At 39.2% G+C, this 20,111-nt stretch overlaps 1 protein-coding gene across 1 annotated transcript in view; it reads left to right on the top strand.

The window, feature by feature from the left end:
- FBXW2 (F-box and WD repeat domain containing 2) overlaps positions 1-15,974 on the top strand; it is a 45,921-nt gene extending 29,947 nt beyond the window's left edge. Inside the window, exon 7 of the mRNA XM_012771674.3 lies at positions 15,423-15,974. Within this exon, the coding sequence (XP_012627128.2) occupies positions 15,423-15,465 (43 nt within the window). The 3' untranslated portion in view covers positions 15,466-15,974. The remainder of the gene's footprint in view (positions 1-15,422) is intronic.
- The last annotated feature ends 4,137 nt before the right edge of the window (positions 15,975-20,111 follow it).

Genomic DNA, 20,111 nt, shown 5'->3' with positions numbered 1-20,111 from the left:
TGTGGTCATTCTTCTTTATTTAAACATGTAGAGTTCCTTGTCATTCGCTTAACATGGCCCTGTACCATTGATCCCCTGACAGCACTGTTTATGTGCGGGATAGATTGTCATTCCTGTTTTACAGACAAGAAAGCTGAGCCTTCGAAAAGTAATTAATTGCTTAGAGGAGTAGTAAGTGGTAGTGTTGAAGCCTTGATTTTTGGCCTCCACAGTCCTGGATTTTTTTTTTTACCTTTTTTCCTTTTTCATTTTCTCCCTATTTCAAGTTTCTTCAGTTCAAAACTAAACTGCTGCCTTTCCCTTTTGCCACCTGTGTGCACCTTCCAACGTGCCTTATGCTTTGTGTCCAGGCGGTCCCCCTATGTTCCTTTGAGCACTTGGCTTTCTCTTGTTCAAACAACCTCAGTGACTACCTGTCACCAACAGGATGTGTCTAGATTCCTTAACATAATGGAGCCCCAATTCATCTCTTCAAGCAAACAATTCTTGCTATTCTGTTTCTGCCCTTGCACTCTGGGTCTTATTCTCCCTATCCTCATAGGAAATCTATGTGTTCCTTTCCACCAGTCCTGGGGCCAGGCCATGAGATCCTGTTGACCTCTCACTGTCTGTAAAACCTATGCTGACCACTATCCCCCACTTAGCCTGACCGAGCATTTTTGTTTCAAGTAGTTAGTTGTGCAGTTCGTTTGGCAATAAATCACGTAGTACCTTTTGTAGTAACTTTTGATCCATAAATTTTTCAAAATTCAGGTGAATTACCTTGTCTCTAGCAACATTGTATGATTGAGAGTAGGAACTTGATGCTCACTAAGTTCTTGAAATTTAAATAAAGCTCATGGATTATTTTAAGGACTATTTTAAGGATTATCTTAAGGAAGAAAAATAACAGAATATTAGAGCATTGAAAACTCAGAATAAGATATCAGAAGCAAAACGGAAGACCAATTCCACACAGCTCTTCCTCTCTTAGACTTCCCTGTTCTGCCATATCCTATAAGCATCCAAAGTGTTCTGGGTACATTTGAACAGAATATTTGATGATTACACTGTGATTAGACATGAGTAGTCCTTGCCAGTGTCCCTGTCCTTTGCATTTTAACTACTTGTTCTGTGCTCTTTGTGGTAAAGGTAATATATAATAAAAACTCGTGGAGAAAATGATCCAGAGATCCTTTATCATTATGATCTTTAATATTCTCTTCTAATCCTTAGGCATATGTATATAGCTAAGCCATTGCAAATCATTATTTTGGAGTATGCTGTCAGAAATGCACTTTTAAGTCTTCACAACCACCATAATATTTTGTAATTTTCCTTTATTTCTCTAATTTGTAAAACATTCCTATTTTTGTGGATAATTAGGTAGTTTTCCAGTTTTGCTTTGTAGATAATGCTGCAGAGAAGTTCTTTGTGCATATTTCCTTAGAACAAGTTCTCAATAGAAGATTTATGAGTAAAAACAAATTTTTTTCTTAACATTTTTTGTTATGGACAGTAAATAGTGCATAAAACACAATTTTGTCAAATAGTTCTAGAGTGAACACCTGTCTAACCACTGCCTAAGAAGGAATATTTCTGAACATATTTGCCAATTTAGTAGGTATAAAGAAGGCAAGGTTACTTTAATTGACACTTCTTTAACATTTGAAGATACGTTTTTACATGTGCTTGTTTGTGTTTCTTTTGGATTCTTCTGCATCTTTTATCCATTTATTTTTATTACATTTCCAAATACTTGTGAAAACATTGGTTGGGATGAATTATGGTCATAAATAAAATTTCATAAATGTAGTTATCACTAATTTAGATATAATGGTTCAACCCAAGGCATGCATTGAAGTTTTCTTTCATTACATAAAAAGGATTTGTGTGAAGTAAACCTATGAATATTTGCTATTTACTTACCATTGATTAATGTGATGTATCACAAATTATGCATTATCTATTACAGTAGATCTAATAATACCCAGTACCAAAGAATAGAGCTGTCAACAATACTATTTAAAGGAAAATAGGAGAAGTCATAAGTCAAAATGTTTTTTCCCAAAATTAACTGTATGTGAAATGTATTGAATTTTACAATGAGAAATTCAGAAAGCAATCAGTGCAGATTCAGAAAGCAACCAAGAATGTGGTAATCCTGGTGTTTTATTTTTACTTAATGCAGACTCAGGGAGGGTGTTGTCAGATGTACTTTTATATCTCAGGCCTCTAACTTCAGAGGAGATTTCCCATCTGAAGGTTTTCACAAGCTAGCAAGCATTCTTGAGTTTGTTAGTTTAGCAGATTTAGCCACATAAGGTGACTCTTGAGCTAGTTGATCATTCAAGCTTTAAGGGCACAAGGTTTGAACTCTGAGAGGGGATCAGAAAAAATTAACACTGTAAGTCTGTGTGTCAGAAGAAATGTGAGAGGTAGAAATATTAGACTGAGTTATTTTTTTCAGTTTTCTTCTTCCCCACCAGACTATGTCTTGAGAACAAGAACTGTGTCTTATTCTTTCTTGTGTCCATATCATCTAGAACTGGTACAATGTAAATTCTGGAGGAGGGCTTGGTTAGATGTGTGGTCTAACACATCTAGAGCCAATGGCCAATGGAGACCACCTTGGGTTGGTCTCCATTGGCTTCCTGTAATACAGTGTTCTCAAACTGTAATTCCCTCTAGCACATCAGCATCACCTGAAACTTGTTTGAAATGCAAATTATTGGGCCCCACCCCAGACCCAAACTGTAAGGCTGGAGCACCACTTTGGCAATGGCCACTAAGGGTGAGAAACATTGCTATTATCTAACCTGTTCTGCCACCTAGTGGAAATTTTGGGAGTTGCATCTGGTAATGAGTTGGGGCCAGATTCTGTTGCTGTTGTATACATTAATTATACCAAGGACCACCTTGTATCTAAGGTTACAGCCCATTCTGAATGTGTTCTATACTTGCCTCCTATGTTATTTCTAGTTATCATAGGGCATGTCATCAAGACATCAGCATGCAGTCTGAGTAAACCTGTCCTTACTGTTTTAGAAATGCCTTTAATTTGGTGTTGAAATTGCTTTTATCACTCTCTGGAATAATACACAGCTATTAAACAATGACACTACAGAGTAAGCACATAGGGAAATGCAAAAACATAAGTGGGAAAAACATGATTAAAAATGGTATACAGGATGATTCAAATTAAATGGCTTAAATATACATAAGAACAAAATGAAATGAAATACGTCAAAGTGATAATAGTGGCACTTTGTGACACTGAGGCTGGAGTATCACTTGAGGCCAGGAATTTGAGACCAGCCTGGGCAACATAGTGAGACCCTACGTCTACAAAAAAACTTAAAAACTTAACCAGGTAAGGTGGCATGCACCTATAGTCCCAGATGCTCTAGAGGTTGAAGTGGGAGGATTGCTTGAGGCAAGGAGTTTGAAGTTATGGTGAGCTATAATAACAGTTATCTCTTAAGGATGAGATAGGTAAATATTTTCTATATGCTTTTTTGGTATTTTCTAAGTTTCCTATAATGATCATGAATTTTTAAGAATCATTAATATTATACAGCTGTAGGCATCTTTTAGCCCAAATTCCCTCTTTCAGGAAATATTAATGTTAGGTCCCTACTCTGTATGAGGCATTGTGCTAGCAGGGCCACAGGTTCCCCACGCCTGTTAGGGCCTAGGGATACAGAGATGGATTGTATATGGCAGGCGTCCTCAAACTGCAGCCCGCCGAGGACATGTACCGGCCTGCTGGATGTTTTTGCCGCCTCTGCCTGTCCTGCTTAGCAGCCAATTCGTCCCGGGCCCACGGTGTGCGTGTGTGGAATGTGCGCCGCGTTCTCCAACGGCCCTCCAACGGTCTGAGGAACAGTGAACTGGCCCCCTGTTTAAAAAGTTTGAGGACCCCTGGTATATGGTGTCTGTCGCTGGAAGCGCATGGTTCTCTGGGATGGTACACACACGGAACCCAAGAGGTATAATGAAGGAAGCACAAAGATGGGAGTTCTACTTAGGGTTAATAACCAAGGATTCATAGAGGAAGTAATCCTCCATAAGTTCCTAAGCTGATAGTAGGATTCTAGATACAGACATCCTGTAAATTGCTAGTCTTTATTAGCTGGTCCTAGGTTGCAAACAAACCTAGATGCGTGATTGGTGGGACTGTATCACTCATGATAATGTTGATAGTGTCTTATTAGGGACATATAAGACACTACCAGAATTTGAAGACAAAATCATTAAACAACTGAAATTCAACATGAAAGGAACAGGATGCTGGTGGCGGCAGCATGGTTCTTCCGTTTCGCTGAATCCCCACATAAAAATAGCAACTAAATAGCAAAACCAAAAGCCAATACTTACAACAAAACTCGATGACAGAGTAACCCATAGAACCCCTAAAATAAAGTGGGTGGCTCCACTGCCACAAGAGCAACACTTGTGTTAGAGGAAAAGAAAGGCAGACACAGGGATAGTAACTGATGGGCCTGAGAATGGGAGACCCCAAAATAGGCAATAGGTGGTCACTGAAGAGCTGAGCGGCCAATCTGATAATGTGAGCTGAAGCTGGGAGAGGTTCTGTCCTCTCCGGCAGTAGATGCATGTGAGAGCCTGTGGTAAGAACACCCGAAAAGGCTGAGGCGGTGTAGCCCTTATCAACTCTTGAGACCTGCTCTCTTCTAGGACAGGGCCCCCTACTAGGGAAAACTGAGACTAAAACTGGGAGAGGACAGGGGCAAGAGATATGGCCTAGACTCAAAAGAGGGTAAGGACAGAGGCAGGAAATACCAGAAAGCAAGCTGCCATATTTTTGAACTCAACAAAAACAACAGAAGAGGGGGCTCTGTGAAGCTTGAAAAGCCTACCTGAACATACCCTTATTCCAAAACGTCAGGAAAAATAAATTGTTATAAACAGTAGAAAAGTATTGAGGCCAAATTCCTTACAAAATCATTAAAAGAAAAACAGTGCTAAGAGGGAGCACAGAATAACTTCTTTATAGACAATAAAAACACACCAGGGAGGCGTCATAAAACATATCAAGACTAACTTATTTAAAAACAAACTAAAATGCATTAAGCAAGTGATATAATACATGAAAGAACTGTATAAATCAGGATTAGAAAAACTCAAAAATGAAGTAAATTCAGGAAAGAACTGGAAATTACTAATTAATAGAAATTACCAGAAATGAAGACTAAACCAGAAAGAACATATGAACTAAATAGATAATATGAGCTTAAAAGATGATGAAAAAAGAAAACTATTTTTAAATAAAAAGGAAATAAAGAAATAAACAAGATTTGAGGGAAATTGACAAATATTGAAGGCAGTCAAAGAAGATTAAACATAATGGGTAATAGGAGTTCCTAAAGAAGAAGACCAAAGCAAGGGAGGAACAGAGCAAATGCCAAAAAATACCATTCAAGAAAACTTTTCTGAAATTAAAAAAAGGTTGAAACAACATATTGGAAGTATACTATACCATGAGAATATAGACCCAGAGTGGCCAACACCAAAACATTAAACTAATTGAACTTTCTTTTTTTTGGAGACAGTCTTGCTTTGTTGCCTCAGCTAGAGTGCAGTGGTATCATCACAGCTCACTGCAACCTCAAACTCCTGGGCTCAAGCGATCCTCCTGCACAGCCTCCCAAGTAGCTAGGACTACAGGTGCACCCCACCATGCCCAGCTAATTTATTTTATTTTTAGAGACGGGATCTTGCTCTTGCTCAGGCTGGTCTCAAACTTCTTTTTTTTTTTTTTTTTTTTTTTTTTTTTTTTTTTTATTTTTTTTTTTTTCTTTTACTGGCTACCTGGTCTCAAACTTCTAACCTCAAGCAATCCTCCCCCTTAGGCCTCCCAGAGTGCTAGGATTACTGGTGTGAACCACCATGCCCGGCCAAACTTAACTGAACTTTAAAGAAAAAATTAGTTGAGCATCCACATAGTAGATGAGGGGAAGTGTCTCTTAATAAACATATTTCAACTATAAATGGAAAAAAAAGATAGAATATAACCAATTTACAACTCCACTAAATAAATAGGTAGGCAATGAGCATCAGCAGCTGCTAAGATCACAGAGACAATTAGATATGTGTCCCTTATAGTTGTGCCAAATACCCTGTATAGTCTTGCCAAAGGAACCAAACCTGAGTTGGAACCATTCTCTGAATCCGGCTGCCAATTTGCAGGAAATACCAAGGACAGAGATGTACGTTGAACTGCAGCAAGAGTGTGCATTCAGCAAAATCCAGACTATGGGAAACTGTAGGTTAAATGGCCTGGGTTTTTCAACAAATACACTGTAAGAAAAAGAGATAAAAGAGGAGTCTATAGATTAAAAGAGACTGAAAAGACATGGCTTTTGAAAAATTGGCAAGATTGTAAGGTTTAGTGATACATATTTGGGTGGTAAAATAATTAAAAGAACAAAGGACAGAAATGATTACTATCAAGTCAGGATACTGGTTACTTAAAATATAGGGGGCTGTATTTAGCATGGTGCACATGGAAGGGGCTTTTGGGTGGCTGGCAAAGTTCTGTTTTTTGACCTGGGTGCTATTGCCTTATGTTCATTCATTAAGCCTATACTTGATTTGTGTTTACATGGTTTTCTATATCTGTGTTTTAATTTACAATAAAAGAGATTTTTTAAAAAAATTATCAACCTAAAAGAGGCATCATGGTGTACAGGATCATGCCATTCAATGTGTGATTCCTAAACTAACAGCATCACTTTGGGAACCTGTTAGAAATGCAGAATCTTGTAGTTTTATGGTTTCCGGTCTTAACGTTTGTCTTTAACCCATTTTAAGTTGATTTTTGTATATGATGGTAGATGGGGGTCTAGTTTCCTTCTTTTGCATATGGATATCCAGTTTTCCCAGCACTATTTATTGAAGAAGGTGTCCTTTCCCAGTGTATGTTCTTGGTGCCTTTGTTGAAAATCAGTTGGCTATAAATATGTGGATTTAGTTCTAGGTTCTCTATTCTGTTCCATTGGTCTGTGTGTCTGTTTTTATACCAATAACATGTTGTTTTGGTTACTATAGGGGAAATGCTTCAGGACTGTGGTCTAGGTAAAGATTTTTATGGCTAAGACTTCAAAAGCACAAGCAACAAAAACAAAAATAAACAAATAGGACTATATTAAATTAGAAAGCTTCTGCCCAGCAAAGGAAACAGTCAACAGAGTGAAGAGACAATCTGTAGAATTGGAGAAAATATTTACAAACTTTTCATCTGACAAGGGACTAATACCCAGATTATACAAGGAACTCAAAACAACTCAACGGCAAAAAAAAAAAAAAACCCAAATAATCTGATTTTAAAATGAGCAAAGGATGTGAACAGACATTCCTCAAAAGAGGATATATAAATGGCCAAGAAATATATGAAAAAATGTTCAACATCACTAATCATTAGCGAAATGCAAATCAAAATCACAATGAGATTTCATCTTACCACAGCTAGAATGGCTATTATCAAAAAGACAAAAAAATAAATGCTGATGAGGATGCAGAGAAAAGGGAACTCTTATACACTGTTGGTGGGAATGTAAATTAGTATAGCCATTATGGACAACAGCGTGGAGATTTCCCAAAAAACTAAAATAGAACTATCATAGAGTCCAGCAATCAACTATGGGGTATTTATCCAAAGAAAGGAAATCAGTATATCTAAGGGATACCCGCACCCTCGTGTTTGTTGTAGCACTCTTCACAATAGCTAAGATATGGAATCAAACTAAATACCCATTAACAGATGGATGGATAGAGAAAATGTAGTATATATACATAATGGAATACTATTCAGCCATAATAAAGAATTGAATCCTGTCATTCCTGGCAACATGGATGAGCCTAGAGGACATTATCTTAAGCAAAATAAGACAGGCACAGAAAGACAAATATCATATGTTCTTTCTCATGTGGGAGCTAAAAAGAAAAATGGGAGCTTGTGGAATTCGAGAGTAGAATTGTGACTGGGAACGGTAGCAGGGAGGGGATCCTGAGGAGAGGTTGGTTAATGGATTCATGGATACAAATTTATAACTAGGTAGGAGGAATGTTCTGCGGCACTGTAGGATCAATATGGTTAATTATAATTTATCCTATATATTCAAAAAAGCTAGAAGAGAGGACTTTGTTTACAATACAAATAAATGAGAAATGTTTGAGGTGATGGATGTGCTATCTCCCCTGATTTGGTCATTACACACTGTATACACATATTGAAGTACCACTCTGTGTCCTGTAAATATGTACAATTCTTACATGTCAACTAAAAGGAAAAGGAAAAAAACAGAGTTGCAAGTGGAAAAAAAAACAGAAATGTAGAATCTTGGACCCTACCCTGACCTACCGAATCAGGATTTAAGTTTTAACAATATCCCTAGGTAATTCATTTGCACGTTAAAGTGTGCGAAGCACTGGTGTAGAGCAGCAGTCCCCAGCCTTTTTGGCACCAGGGACCCGTTTCATGGAAGACAGATTTTCCATGGGCTAGGGGAGTGAGGGGCAGCGGGAAGCTCAGGCGCTGATGTGAAATTCACATAACATAAAATTAACCATTTTAAAGTGTATTATTCAGTGGTGTTTGGTACATTCACAGTATTGTGCAACCATCACCTCTGTCTAGTTCCAATACATCTTCATCACCTCCAAAAGAGACCTTGTACTCATGAAGCACTCATTCCCCATTCTCCCCTCCCCCATGGTCACTTGATTTTTGACAAAGTTGCCAAAGCATAGGGAAACAAAAGTCTTGTTAACAAATGATTATCCATTAGCTGGGTATCCAACTGGAAAACAAATGAATATCAATCCTTACTTCATGCCATACACAAAAGTTAACTGGAAATGGATTATAAACCTAAATGTAAATTCTAAAACTATAAAACTACTAGAAGAAATACTGGAGAAAATCTTTGCAACCTTAGGGTAGGCAAATATTTTAAAACTAGAACACAAAAGCACAAACCATAAAGGAAAAAATTATTAAATTGTACTGTATTTCAAAATTCAAAATTTTGTCCTTCCAAAGACACCGTTGTGAAAATTGCCTGTAATCCTAGCGCTCTGGGAGGCTGAGACGGGCAGATCATTTGAGCTCAGGAGTTTGAGACCAGCCTGAGCAAGAGCGAGACCCCGTCTCTACTAAAAAGTAGAAATTAGCTGGACAACTAAAAATATATGGAAAAATTAGCCAGGCATGGTGGCGCATGCCTGTAGTCCCAGCTGCTTGGGAGGCCGAGGCAGGAGGATCACTTGAGCCCAGGAGTTTGAGGTTGTTGTGAACTAGGCTGATGCCATGGCACTCTAGCCCAGGCAACAAAGTGAGACTCTGTCTCAAAAAAAAGACACCATGTGAAAATAAAAAGGCAGTCCTACAGACTGGGAGCAAATATTACAACACATATATCAGACAAAAAATTTGCATGCAGACTATATCAAGAATTTTTATAAGTCAATAATAAAGACAACTCATTTTTAAAAGACACCAAAGATTTGAACAGACACATCACAAAATAGGATATATGAATGACTAAGAACATAGGAAGACATTTAACATCATTAGTCATCAGGAAAACACAAAAACCATGAGTTGCTACTACACATCCAATAGAATGGCTAAAATTAAAAGGGCTAACCAAACCAAGTGCCAGCGAGGATGTGGAGCAATGGAGATCTCATACGCTGCTAGTGGGAATGCAAAGTGGTACAACCACTTTGGAAAAATAAATGGCAGTTTCTTAAAAGGTTTAACAGGCATCTACCATATGATCCAGCCATTCCATTCTTAGCTTTTTTACCCAAAAGAAATAGAAGCATACATCCACATAAAGTATATAGATATTTATAGCAACCCCCAAACTGGACACACCCACAAATGTTTAGTAACAGATAAATAGATAAACAAATTGAAGTATATCTGTGCAATGAAATACCAATCAGCAACCTGGGTGCAGTGGCACGTGCCTGTAATCCCAGCCATTTGGGAGGCTGAGGTGGGAAGATTGTTTGAGCTCAGGAGTTGGAGACCACCCTGGGCAACGTAGTGAGTTCCCTGCCTCTAAAAATATATATATACTACTAAGTAATAAAGGGAAAATTATCAATATATACAGCAACATGAGTGAAATTCAAAATTATTATGCTGAGTAAAATAAGCCAGAGGAAAAAAAATGCATAGTATATGATTCTATATATAAAACTAACTTCTAGTGACAGAAAGCAGATTGGTAATTATCTGGCAGGGAGGTGGAGGAAAGGATAATTTATTGAAACCTTAACCCTCAAGGTGATGGTATTAGGAGGGGAGTCTTTGGGAGGTATTAATAATTAGGTCCTGAGGGCAGAGCCTCCGTGAATGGGATTAGTGCCCTTATAAAAGAACCCCCAGCAGGCTCGATTGCACCTTCTGCCATATGAAGTCATGGTGAGAAGACAGGCGTCCATGAAGAAGCCAGCCCCCACCAGACACCTTGATCAAGGACTTCCAGCCTCCAGAACTGTGAAAAATAAATTTCTGTTGTTTCTAAGCCACCCACCTGGTCTACGGTATTCTGTTATTAACAACCTGTGCAGACTGAGACAAAGGAGCATGAGGAACCTTTGGGAGCAATGGAGATGTTCATTATCTTGATTATAGTGATGGTTTGACAGGTATATACTTTCGTTGACACCCATCAGATTGAATGTTATAAATACGTGCAGCTTACTTGATGTAATTATACATCATTAAAGTTGTAAAAAAAAAACACTTTCTTATTCTTGCTATATATTTTTAAAATTCTTACTTTCCTATGTTTATTTACCATGCATATTCTTGATCAGTCTATTTCAAGAATTTTTGTTCAGATGGTAGATGTTTTTTGCTCTTTTACTGTGGTTATACTCCTCAGGTGGCTCATTAGTTTGGTCTGTGAGCTCCTGTCCCCTGGGATATCAGCTACTCTGTATGGTGTTTTGGGGGAAGGGCTGAGGACCAGGCTCTAGCCCATGTCCCTCCCACTGGGTTTAAGGAGAGGGGAGGGGGGAGGAGAGGCACCAGCTCACAGAATCCCCCTTGATTGATCTCTTTGGTCTAATCCATCTTTCTAGATGAGACCCATCCTCTAGTCAGGGTTTTGCCCTTAAATTCATAGGAAGCCCCAGCATCGAGAGGCGGCGTTCTCTCTGGGGTGTAATCTCTAGCTCCACTTTATTTTTCTCCATATTGGAGCTTTTTGCTTCCTGGTAGGTTGACCCATGTGGCCTGACTGTGCTGATGCTTTCTAAGGGGAGGGGTAGGCAATGGTTTTCCCAAGACAATGCCTGGGCGAGGTAACAGACAACCTTACAGGCCTTTCCTCCTGTCTGTCCTCCATCAGCCCTTGGCCCAGGCTGAAGGCACTTCTCTCCCTGCTCCCAGGTACATACTCCTGTTCCACACAGACTTCTGTCTCCCCAGAGGCTTCTTATGTTTTCTTTTTAGAGTTCTTCACCTCCATCCTCCCATTTCACTTAAATAATAATTTCTCCAGAATGGATTTTGAGGAAGGAGGAGCACACCCAGTATTTGTTTACCATCTTAATAGAGACCCCATAACTTATTTAACTTACTTAAAACCATCTATATTCTTTGAAAAGGTAGTCTAGATCTGAAAATGAGATTCTGAACATCATAACACTAAAGACAATAAAAACTACAGAAAAGTAAAAAATAGTTCTCCGATTCAAAAGACAGAAAAATAGAGAACTTTTAAACATCTTTTCACAAATATTTTAGAATGATACCTATTTGAGTTAGCATTTAGTGAATGTGAGTGACTGACATTACCCTGTTCAGAGCGATGGGGAAATTGAAATATGTGGAATTTTAAATAAGTTAAAATGTTATACTAATACATGTTGCATTTAACAGATCCCTCTGGTCTCCAGGCTGTATTCTGAGTATGTAAGATTTTTCCTGCTGTACTTACTGTTCCATATGCTTGAAACATACTCTTTCAGATCTTCATTGGCTTTGCTTCTTCTTGGTATTTCTATGGCCACTCTATCCGAAAGAAACCCATCTGCAACTTTTGAATCCTTATTTGCTTTGTTTTTCTTCACAGCACTTACCTTTGTGTGAGATTATTCTGTACCATTCACCTATCAGCTACTTATTTATTGTTTGTCTTCCTGCATATGTGCCTGGGGGCTTCTATTTTGTTCTACAAGGGTACAGATCACTAACATGTGAGATAGTATAATCGGTAGAGAGTATGCCCTTAGTAAATAATTACTAAATAAATAAATAAATCCCCTGTGTGTTGCTGCTTCTATCAGTTATCTATTGCTGTGTAATAATCTCTAAAATGTAATGGCTTAAAGTAACAGTTTATTATTTTTCACCATTCAGTGGGCCGACTCGGTCTGCTGGGCTCACCCAGGCAGCTGCGGTCTGCTGGTGGCGGGTCTGGGGACGCCTGGTCTGGGATGGCCTCTCCCTCAAGGCTGGAGCCTCAGCTGAGACAGCAGGGCCTCTTGGCATGGTCCCTCAACCTAGGTCTCTGTGCTCAATGGCAGTTTTCCAAGAGGGGAAAGGTAGAAGCAATGAGACCGGGAGGTCTAGGCTCCAGAACTCCACAAGTCACTTCTACCATGTTCTCTTGGTCAAAGCAAGTCAAAAGGCCAGCCCAGCATCAAGGGGAAGGGAAACAGGTTTCTACCTCTTGATGGGAGAAGCTGCAAAATACTATGACCCTCTCATCTTTTCTTTTTTTTTTTTTTTTTTTTTTTTTGAGACAGTCTCACTTTGTTGTCCAGGCTAGAGTGAGTGCCGTGGCGTCAGCCTAGCTCACAGCAACCTCAAACTCCTGGGCTTGAGTGATCCTTCTGCCTCAGCCTCCCGAGTAGCTGGGACTACAGGCATGCGCCACCATGCCCGGCTAATTTTTTATATATATATCAGTTGGCCAATTAAATTCTTTCTATTTATAGTAGAGACGGGGTCTCGCTCTTGCTCAGGCTGGTTTTTGAACTCCTGACCTTGAGCAATCCGCCCGCCTCGGCCTCCCAAGAGCTAGGATTACAGGCGTGAGCCACAGCGCCCGGCCCCTCTCATCTTTTCAATCTACCAATTGCTCCAAAGCAGCTTTCCTAGTTTGCAAATAGCAGAAGAATTACAGGAATCATCCACCGATGCCCAGCCCCTTGCCTGGCACCTGGCAGGCCCCGACTGATTCCACTCTCTCTGGCAGTGTGCTGCTTCTCCAGACTTACTGGCCAATGCTGTCCCCTAGTGGAATTTGAGGATTGTTACTTCTTGCCTGACACCTGGGGATAGTTCTTTTCTGGGAGATTGAATTGTAGCCTTCTAGGTTATATAAGTTAGGGCAGTCATCCTGAAATTTTACTACAGATAGGATTATATAGGGATAGGTCTAAGTTCATTGAGTCCTAGGCCTTTATTAAGCTCTGTAATGTGTGGGTGCTAGAGGGTGAGGCTACAGTGTTGGGAAAAGAACCTGACATGTAAGGGTGGTGAATGATTATTAAAAACCAGCTCTGCCACTAACTATCTGTGTAACCTTGGGAAAACCATTTAATATCTCTGATTCTCAGTTGTCTCATGTATGAAATTGGGTTAATGAATCTATCTGATAGGGTTGTTGTGAGATTAGAAATAGTGCCTAGTTACAGTGCTTAACAATTAGACCCTAACTCATTAAATGAGGGCTAATATTATTGGTGTGGTACAACAGGCAAGGGTCTGTGAAAATGCATAGTGTATAGTAAGTGTTCCACAGACATTACCAGAATTTAAATACTAAGCACCAGATGAGCAAAAAGCATGTCTGTTTACCATTGATTACAAGGATCTGGTGTGCCAAAAACAGAACATAGTAGGTGCTCAACAAATATTTTTTGAATGAATGAATGAAGTGCTCATACCTGGTCTCTATCAGTGTGTATGTTTTATCAATATGCATTTCCTTATCAGCATTGGTTGCACCAGAAATTTGTGTGTGTGTGTGTGTGTGTGTGTGTGTGTGTTTGTGTTTTAAGTTGTTTTAAGTCCTCTGAGGACCTATGCTTTGTTTTGTATACACCTCAGCACTGACTAAGCTGCCAGGAATCAAGCTATTTTTAGAAAAGTTCTTTTTAGTGTCAAATAGTGATGAGAATGCCAACCCTGAAGACAGACTACCTGAGTTAAAATGCCAGTTCTGATTGGTCGTGTTACTTTAACCAAGTCGCTCACCTTCTCTGGGCCTCACTTTCTCCATTTGGAACATGAGGGAGTTGTGCTAACGATCCTCTCTGCTCTAACTTGTTAGAATTCTGTATGTCTAATTCAATGTTTTAAATAACCCCTTTATTATAAAAATAATATATGTTTACTGCAAAAAATTTGAAAAATACTAAAAAGAATAAATAAGGAAGTAAAAATCACTGGTAATACCACTCCCCCAGAAGAACCACTGCTAACATTTTGGTGCATTTTCTCATAGTCCTCTTTATATCTATATGGATAATTTTTACCAAAAACTGGGGTCAGAACATATATACTGTTTGGAATGTGCTTTTCTCACTTGATATATTATCAGAAATTTTTTATCATTAGTGTTCTTCGAGAGCATGATTCTAACGGCTAGTCTGTCATATGGATCATAATTCACTTAAACAATTGTTTAAGTGAATTAAAGTTGTTGCATAAAGTTGTTGCATTAGGTTAAAATTAAGTTGTTGCATAATTAAAATTAAGTTGTTGCATAATTAAGTTAGTTCCATTATAAATAAGACTTTGACAACTAGCCTTTTATATAAATCTATACCTATATCTCTGAATTTTCCCTCTTAGGTTAAATTGTAAAATTTTTACTATATATCACCAAATTGCCCTTCAGAAAAGTTGCTCATTAGTAACGTTTAAGAGTGGCCATTTCTCCATGATCTCTCCAGAGTTGGCTACTTTGGCCTAAAAAAAAAAGAAAAACTACCAATGTTACAGATGGAAAATAGTTATATCATTGTTTTAATCTAATGTTATTATTGTCATACTATTTTATTTCTGGTAGAATATAAAGTTGCATATACATTACTTTTACAACTTTATAAAAATACATGTAACACATGCACATATCAAGTGTGGGAGAAACAATAGAGAAATGTTGCTACTTGTATGATAAGATTGTGCTACAATAATTTTTATGTTGTAAAATTTTTAAGTTAAAAAAGTCTGTGTTACACAGGGGTACTTGTTCTTCTAAATCCTTTCTTTCCCTCTTCCTGGGCACAGTTGCCCAGCTAGAGACTACATTTCCTAGCCTCCCTTGCAGCTGGACGTGGCCCTGTGATTAAGCGTGGACTAATAGCATATGAAAGGAAGTGATGCAAACATTTTCTGAATCATCTCCAAACTTAAGCTCCTTCTCTTTCTCCTTTCCCAGGAGTAGCAACCCCGCTTTGATTAAGCAAACAGTGACACCCTGAGGAATGGCAGAGCAACAGGGAGACGCTACCTGTTTGTAACTGCGTCACCTCACCAACCTAGCCTGGCTGTTCTGTTTTGTAAGAGAGAAATTAATCCACTCATGCATTGATGGGCCCTTTAGGTTGTTTCCACATCTTGGCAATTATGAATTGTGCTGCTATAAACATTTGAGAGCAGGTGTCTTTTTTATAGAATGTCTTTTTTTCCTTTGAATAAATACCTAGTAGTGAATAGAATTGAAGAGCATTCTTCTAAGTGAAGTGTCACAAGAATGGAAAAACAAACACCACATGTACTTACCACTAAATTGGAATGAATAGATCAACACCTATGTGCACATATGGAAATAACATTCATCAAAAATCATTTTGGTGGGAGGGAGGAGGAGAGGATGGGTAAATTCACACCTAATGGGTACAGTACACACTGTCTGGGGATGGGCACACTCATAACTTTGACTCAGATGGTACAAAAGCAATTTATGTAACCAAAACGTTTATACCTTCAAAATATTCTGAAATTTAAAAATAAATAAAAATTAAAAACTAAAAAAAAAGAGAGAAATTAATTTTGATCATGTTTGGGCCACTATATCTTGGGGTCTCTTTGTTAGAGCAGTGTAGCTCTGACCCCTGACAACCTCAAACTTCTCCCTAAGACCGCAGACGTTTTGGAGACCATTTATTTCACAGTTTGTGGAGCTGATTGAAAGCTGGTGGCAGAGCAGTTGGAAGTCACTATGCACTTTACAGAATACCATAAAGTATTGGTCTTTTATATTTCTTCATATACACTTTAACAAAAATTATGTGTTAGTATATTTTTTTGTTTATAAGGTTTAGAAACAAATGTAATTTAAGTTACAGTTGATACAAAATCAGAATGCAAAAATCATAACTGTAAGCATACAAAAAAATAAGCTGCCAACAAACATGCTCCATTGGGGCTAAATTGCTCCCATTAATATTTTCAAGGGGCCAGGTGGGGTGGCTCACTCCTGTAATCCTAGTACTTTGGGAGGCCAAGGTGGGAAGATTACTTGAGGCCAGGAGTTCAAGACCATGCTGAGCAACATAGCAAGACCCTGTGTTTACAAAAAATAGAAAATTAGCCAGGTGTGGTGGTGCATGCCTGTAGTCCCAGCTACTTGGAGAGTTGAGGCAGGAGGATTGCTTGAGCCCAGGAGTTTGAGCTTGCAGTGAACTACAATGATGCCACTGCACCCTAGTCCAGACAACAGAGCGAGACTGTGTCTCAAAAAGAAAATTTTTTTTGAAGGCTACATGTTTATTCACCGTTGGTTTTGCCTTATTGTATACTCTTAATGGCAGTGATTGTAGTATACATCAGTATGACAATAGGGGGCATTACTTTTAAAAAAGAGGTTTGCATGATTGGTTTAGTTGAATGTGTTTGCAGTTGGTGCAGTGGAATGTATTTGCCCTTTCTACTGCGGAAAGTGCAGTATCAGGTATGCTCTGAGAAGTCCTTTGTCCCAGATACTGATTCTGGCAAGAGACTCCAGCACAGCACACAGGAAGTTCGGAGGGTACCCATCACAGCAGGTCACCGTTACCTTCATGAACGACCGTTTCCACGGTGAGCAAGATGATTTTTGTCACTGTTACACAGCCCAGCTATGACCACCCTCTGAGGACCCAAGGAGTCAGGACCTCCGAAACCTAAGGAAGGCAACAGTGACTTCAGCTTCCCATTGTCACTGAAGTGGAGAGGAGAGCCCGCCTTTCTCCTCTGCTCAGACTCTCTCATGGCACCCTCCGTGGGTGCAGGGTGGCCGTGATCCCCAGCTTGCTCCTTGGTGAGGAAGGCTGGCTCCTGTTCCTCATGGTGATGTGGCAGGGGCGTGGATGTGCTTCCCAGCCCCACTTCTTACTATTGTGAGAACCTGTATGGGTAAGTGATGCCATTTTGCATTTTTTTTTTTTTTTTTTTTTTGAGACAGAGTCTCGCTTTGTTGCCCAGGCTAGAGTGAGTGCCGTGGCGTCAGCCTAGCTCACAGCAACCTCAAACTCCTGGGCTCAAGCGATCCTCCTGCCTCAGCCTCCCGAGTAGCTGGGACTACAGGCATGCGCCACCATGCCCGGCTAATTTTTTTTTTTTTTTTTATATATATATCAGTTGGCCAATTAATTTCTTTCTATTTATAGTAGAGACGGGGTCTCGCTCTTGCTCAGGCTGGTTTTGAACTCCTGACCTTGAGCAATCCGCCCGCCTCGGCCTCCCAAGAGCTAGGATTACAGGCGTGAGCCACAGCGCCCGGCCCATTTTGCATTTTGTCGTACTTTTTTTTCCACGTAAGATCATCATTAGCAACTCACTTGTTGCTATATTATCTATATAATTATCATTTTTAGTAATTATACATTATTTCATTTAACAATAGAATTTATCTAAATAGCTCCTTATTGTGGACTCTAAGTAGCTCCCAATTTTGTCTTATTGTAAAAATTGCTGCAATTAGTATTTTTGTCAATATTTTTGCTTCTGTTGGATAATTTCCTCAGGAGATGGGGCAAGTTTTGACTACCTGTTATGGAAGACTAGAAGGATGTTGTGGCAACAGACCTATCCTTCAGTAGGAAGTGTTTAAATAAACTATGCTATAACCAATCAATGGAATACTATGCAACTGTTAAAAATAATTAGGGTTATTTTATAATAGCCAAAAAATGGAAATAATCCAAGTGTTCATCAAATGATAAATAAAGAAAATGTGGTGCAATATCCATACAATGGAACATGACCATAGGAAGGAATGAAGTTCTGGTACATGCAACAACATGGATGAACCTTGAGAACGTGCTAAGTGAAAGATGTTAGATACAAAAGGCCATGTGTAATATGATTCCATTTATATGAAATATCTAGACTAGGTAAATCCACAGAGACAGAAAATAAGATAAGGAGTTACCTGGGGCTGGGGGGAGCAAGCGATGGGGAATGAACACTAATAGGTACAGGGTTTCTTTTAGGAGTGATGAAATTATTCTGGAATTGAGTAGTAGTGATGGTTGCACAACTTTGTGAATATACTAAAAACCACTGATTTGTACACTTTAAGAGGGTTAACTTTATGGTGTATGAATAATACTTTTTGGTTGGTATTAATTGGTAATTATTTGATATTATTTGGTGTGGTATATTATTCATATACTATAAAGTGTACTCACCAGCAAATTGGTATTAATGGATCAACACCTCAGTGGACATATAGGAATAACATTTATTGGGTGTTGGGCAGGTGGTGGGGGAGGAGTGGATGGGTATATACAAACACAATGAGTGAGATGTGCAACGTTTGGGGAATGGTCATGCTTGAGGCTCTGACTCGAGGGGGGAAGGGAGACATGGGCAATATACGTAACCTTAACACTTGTACCCCCATAATACGATAAAAAAAAGTTCTCAATAAAAAAGAATGAGGAAGATCTCTATGTATTGCCGTGATTCAATTATTCATTGGAAAAAGTACATTATAGAATAATACTATAATATGCCATTTTTGTGAAAGTCTTCTTTCCTGTCTTTTGTGGTTGAGATTGTGGGGCGGCTTCTCCAGGCACATGTCAGTCTTGCCCTCACTCTGCAGTAAGTTCAGGCAGGGGAGCGGCTCCTTTCTCTAGAAAATAGAAAGCACCTGCCGTGTGCTGGGCACTGTGACAGTGTATGATGATTTCTGTGTAATGTATAATTATTCCCATTTTTCAGATAACAAAACTGAGAGGTAAGAGAGATTAATGAACTGGCCAAGGTTATCCAGCAAGGACAGGAATCAAACTCTAGCCTGTCTGACTCCGGAGGAGGTGAGTCAGAGGGTTGGGCGCTTGGAGGCTAATTCTCAGCTTTGTTTGTTTCCTGTGGATTGTCAGGCCAGGGGCAGGGAGGCTGCCTCACTTTAGGGAGCAGAGCTTACAAGAATCCTGCTTATGAATTTACACTGAGGGGTTGTTTATGGTCCTTTATTTGAGGACAGTATACAGTGGACTTTAGAGAGTCATCTTTCCCCAGGCCAGGCCCTTACAGCTCGATGGGAATATTTCAGTAGTTCCTAACCGGCCCACTCATGCTGCCTTGCTAGTCCATGCTCTTTCACAAAGCTGTCCTTGCTGTTGTTTCTAACTAGAAAACTCTTCCTACCCATCAACCACTCAGCAGACTCTGACTTACCTGTCAAAACCCAGCTCATATGTCCCTTCTATTGTTTTCTCCTTAACAATAATACCATTAATAGATGCCCCAACTAGAGCCTTTATAACACTAGTAATATTAATACTAGTAGTTATCATTTAGTGAGTTCCCACTATGTGCTAGGCAGTTTTAATTATTAATATACCTGGTCCTTTGAATTCTTATGGTAATCATGCAATAAAAGTATAATTATTTACATTTCTTCTAGATGAGGAAATAACCTGGAGAGGTTAGGAAATTTGCCCAAAGTCACATAACAGGATATGAAGAAACAGGTCTTTCTGACTCCAAAGTTCATACTTTCCCCCTTACACCATACCCTCTCTCTCCTGCGCCATTCACTTTGAATTGCACATGCTGCTTGTCACTGTCTTCCCTGTTGCCCTGCTAGCCCTAGGAGGCAGGTGGTGGCTCCGATTTCAGGACTGCCACCCCA

The sequence above is a fragment of the Microcebus murinus genome, chromosome 12, assembly GCF_040939455.1.
Source record: "Microcebus murinus isolate Inina chromosome 12, M.murinus_Inina_mat1.0, whole genome shotgun sequence".
Classification (NCBI taxonomy): domain Eukaryota; kingdom Metazoa; phylum Chordata; class Mammalia; order Primates; family Cheirogaleidae; genus Microcebus; species Microcebus murinus.
This window is presented reverse-complemented; position numbering and strand designations above follow the sequence as displayed.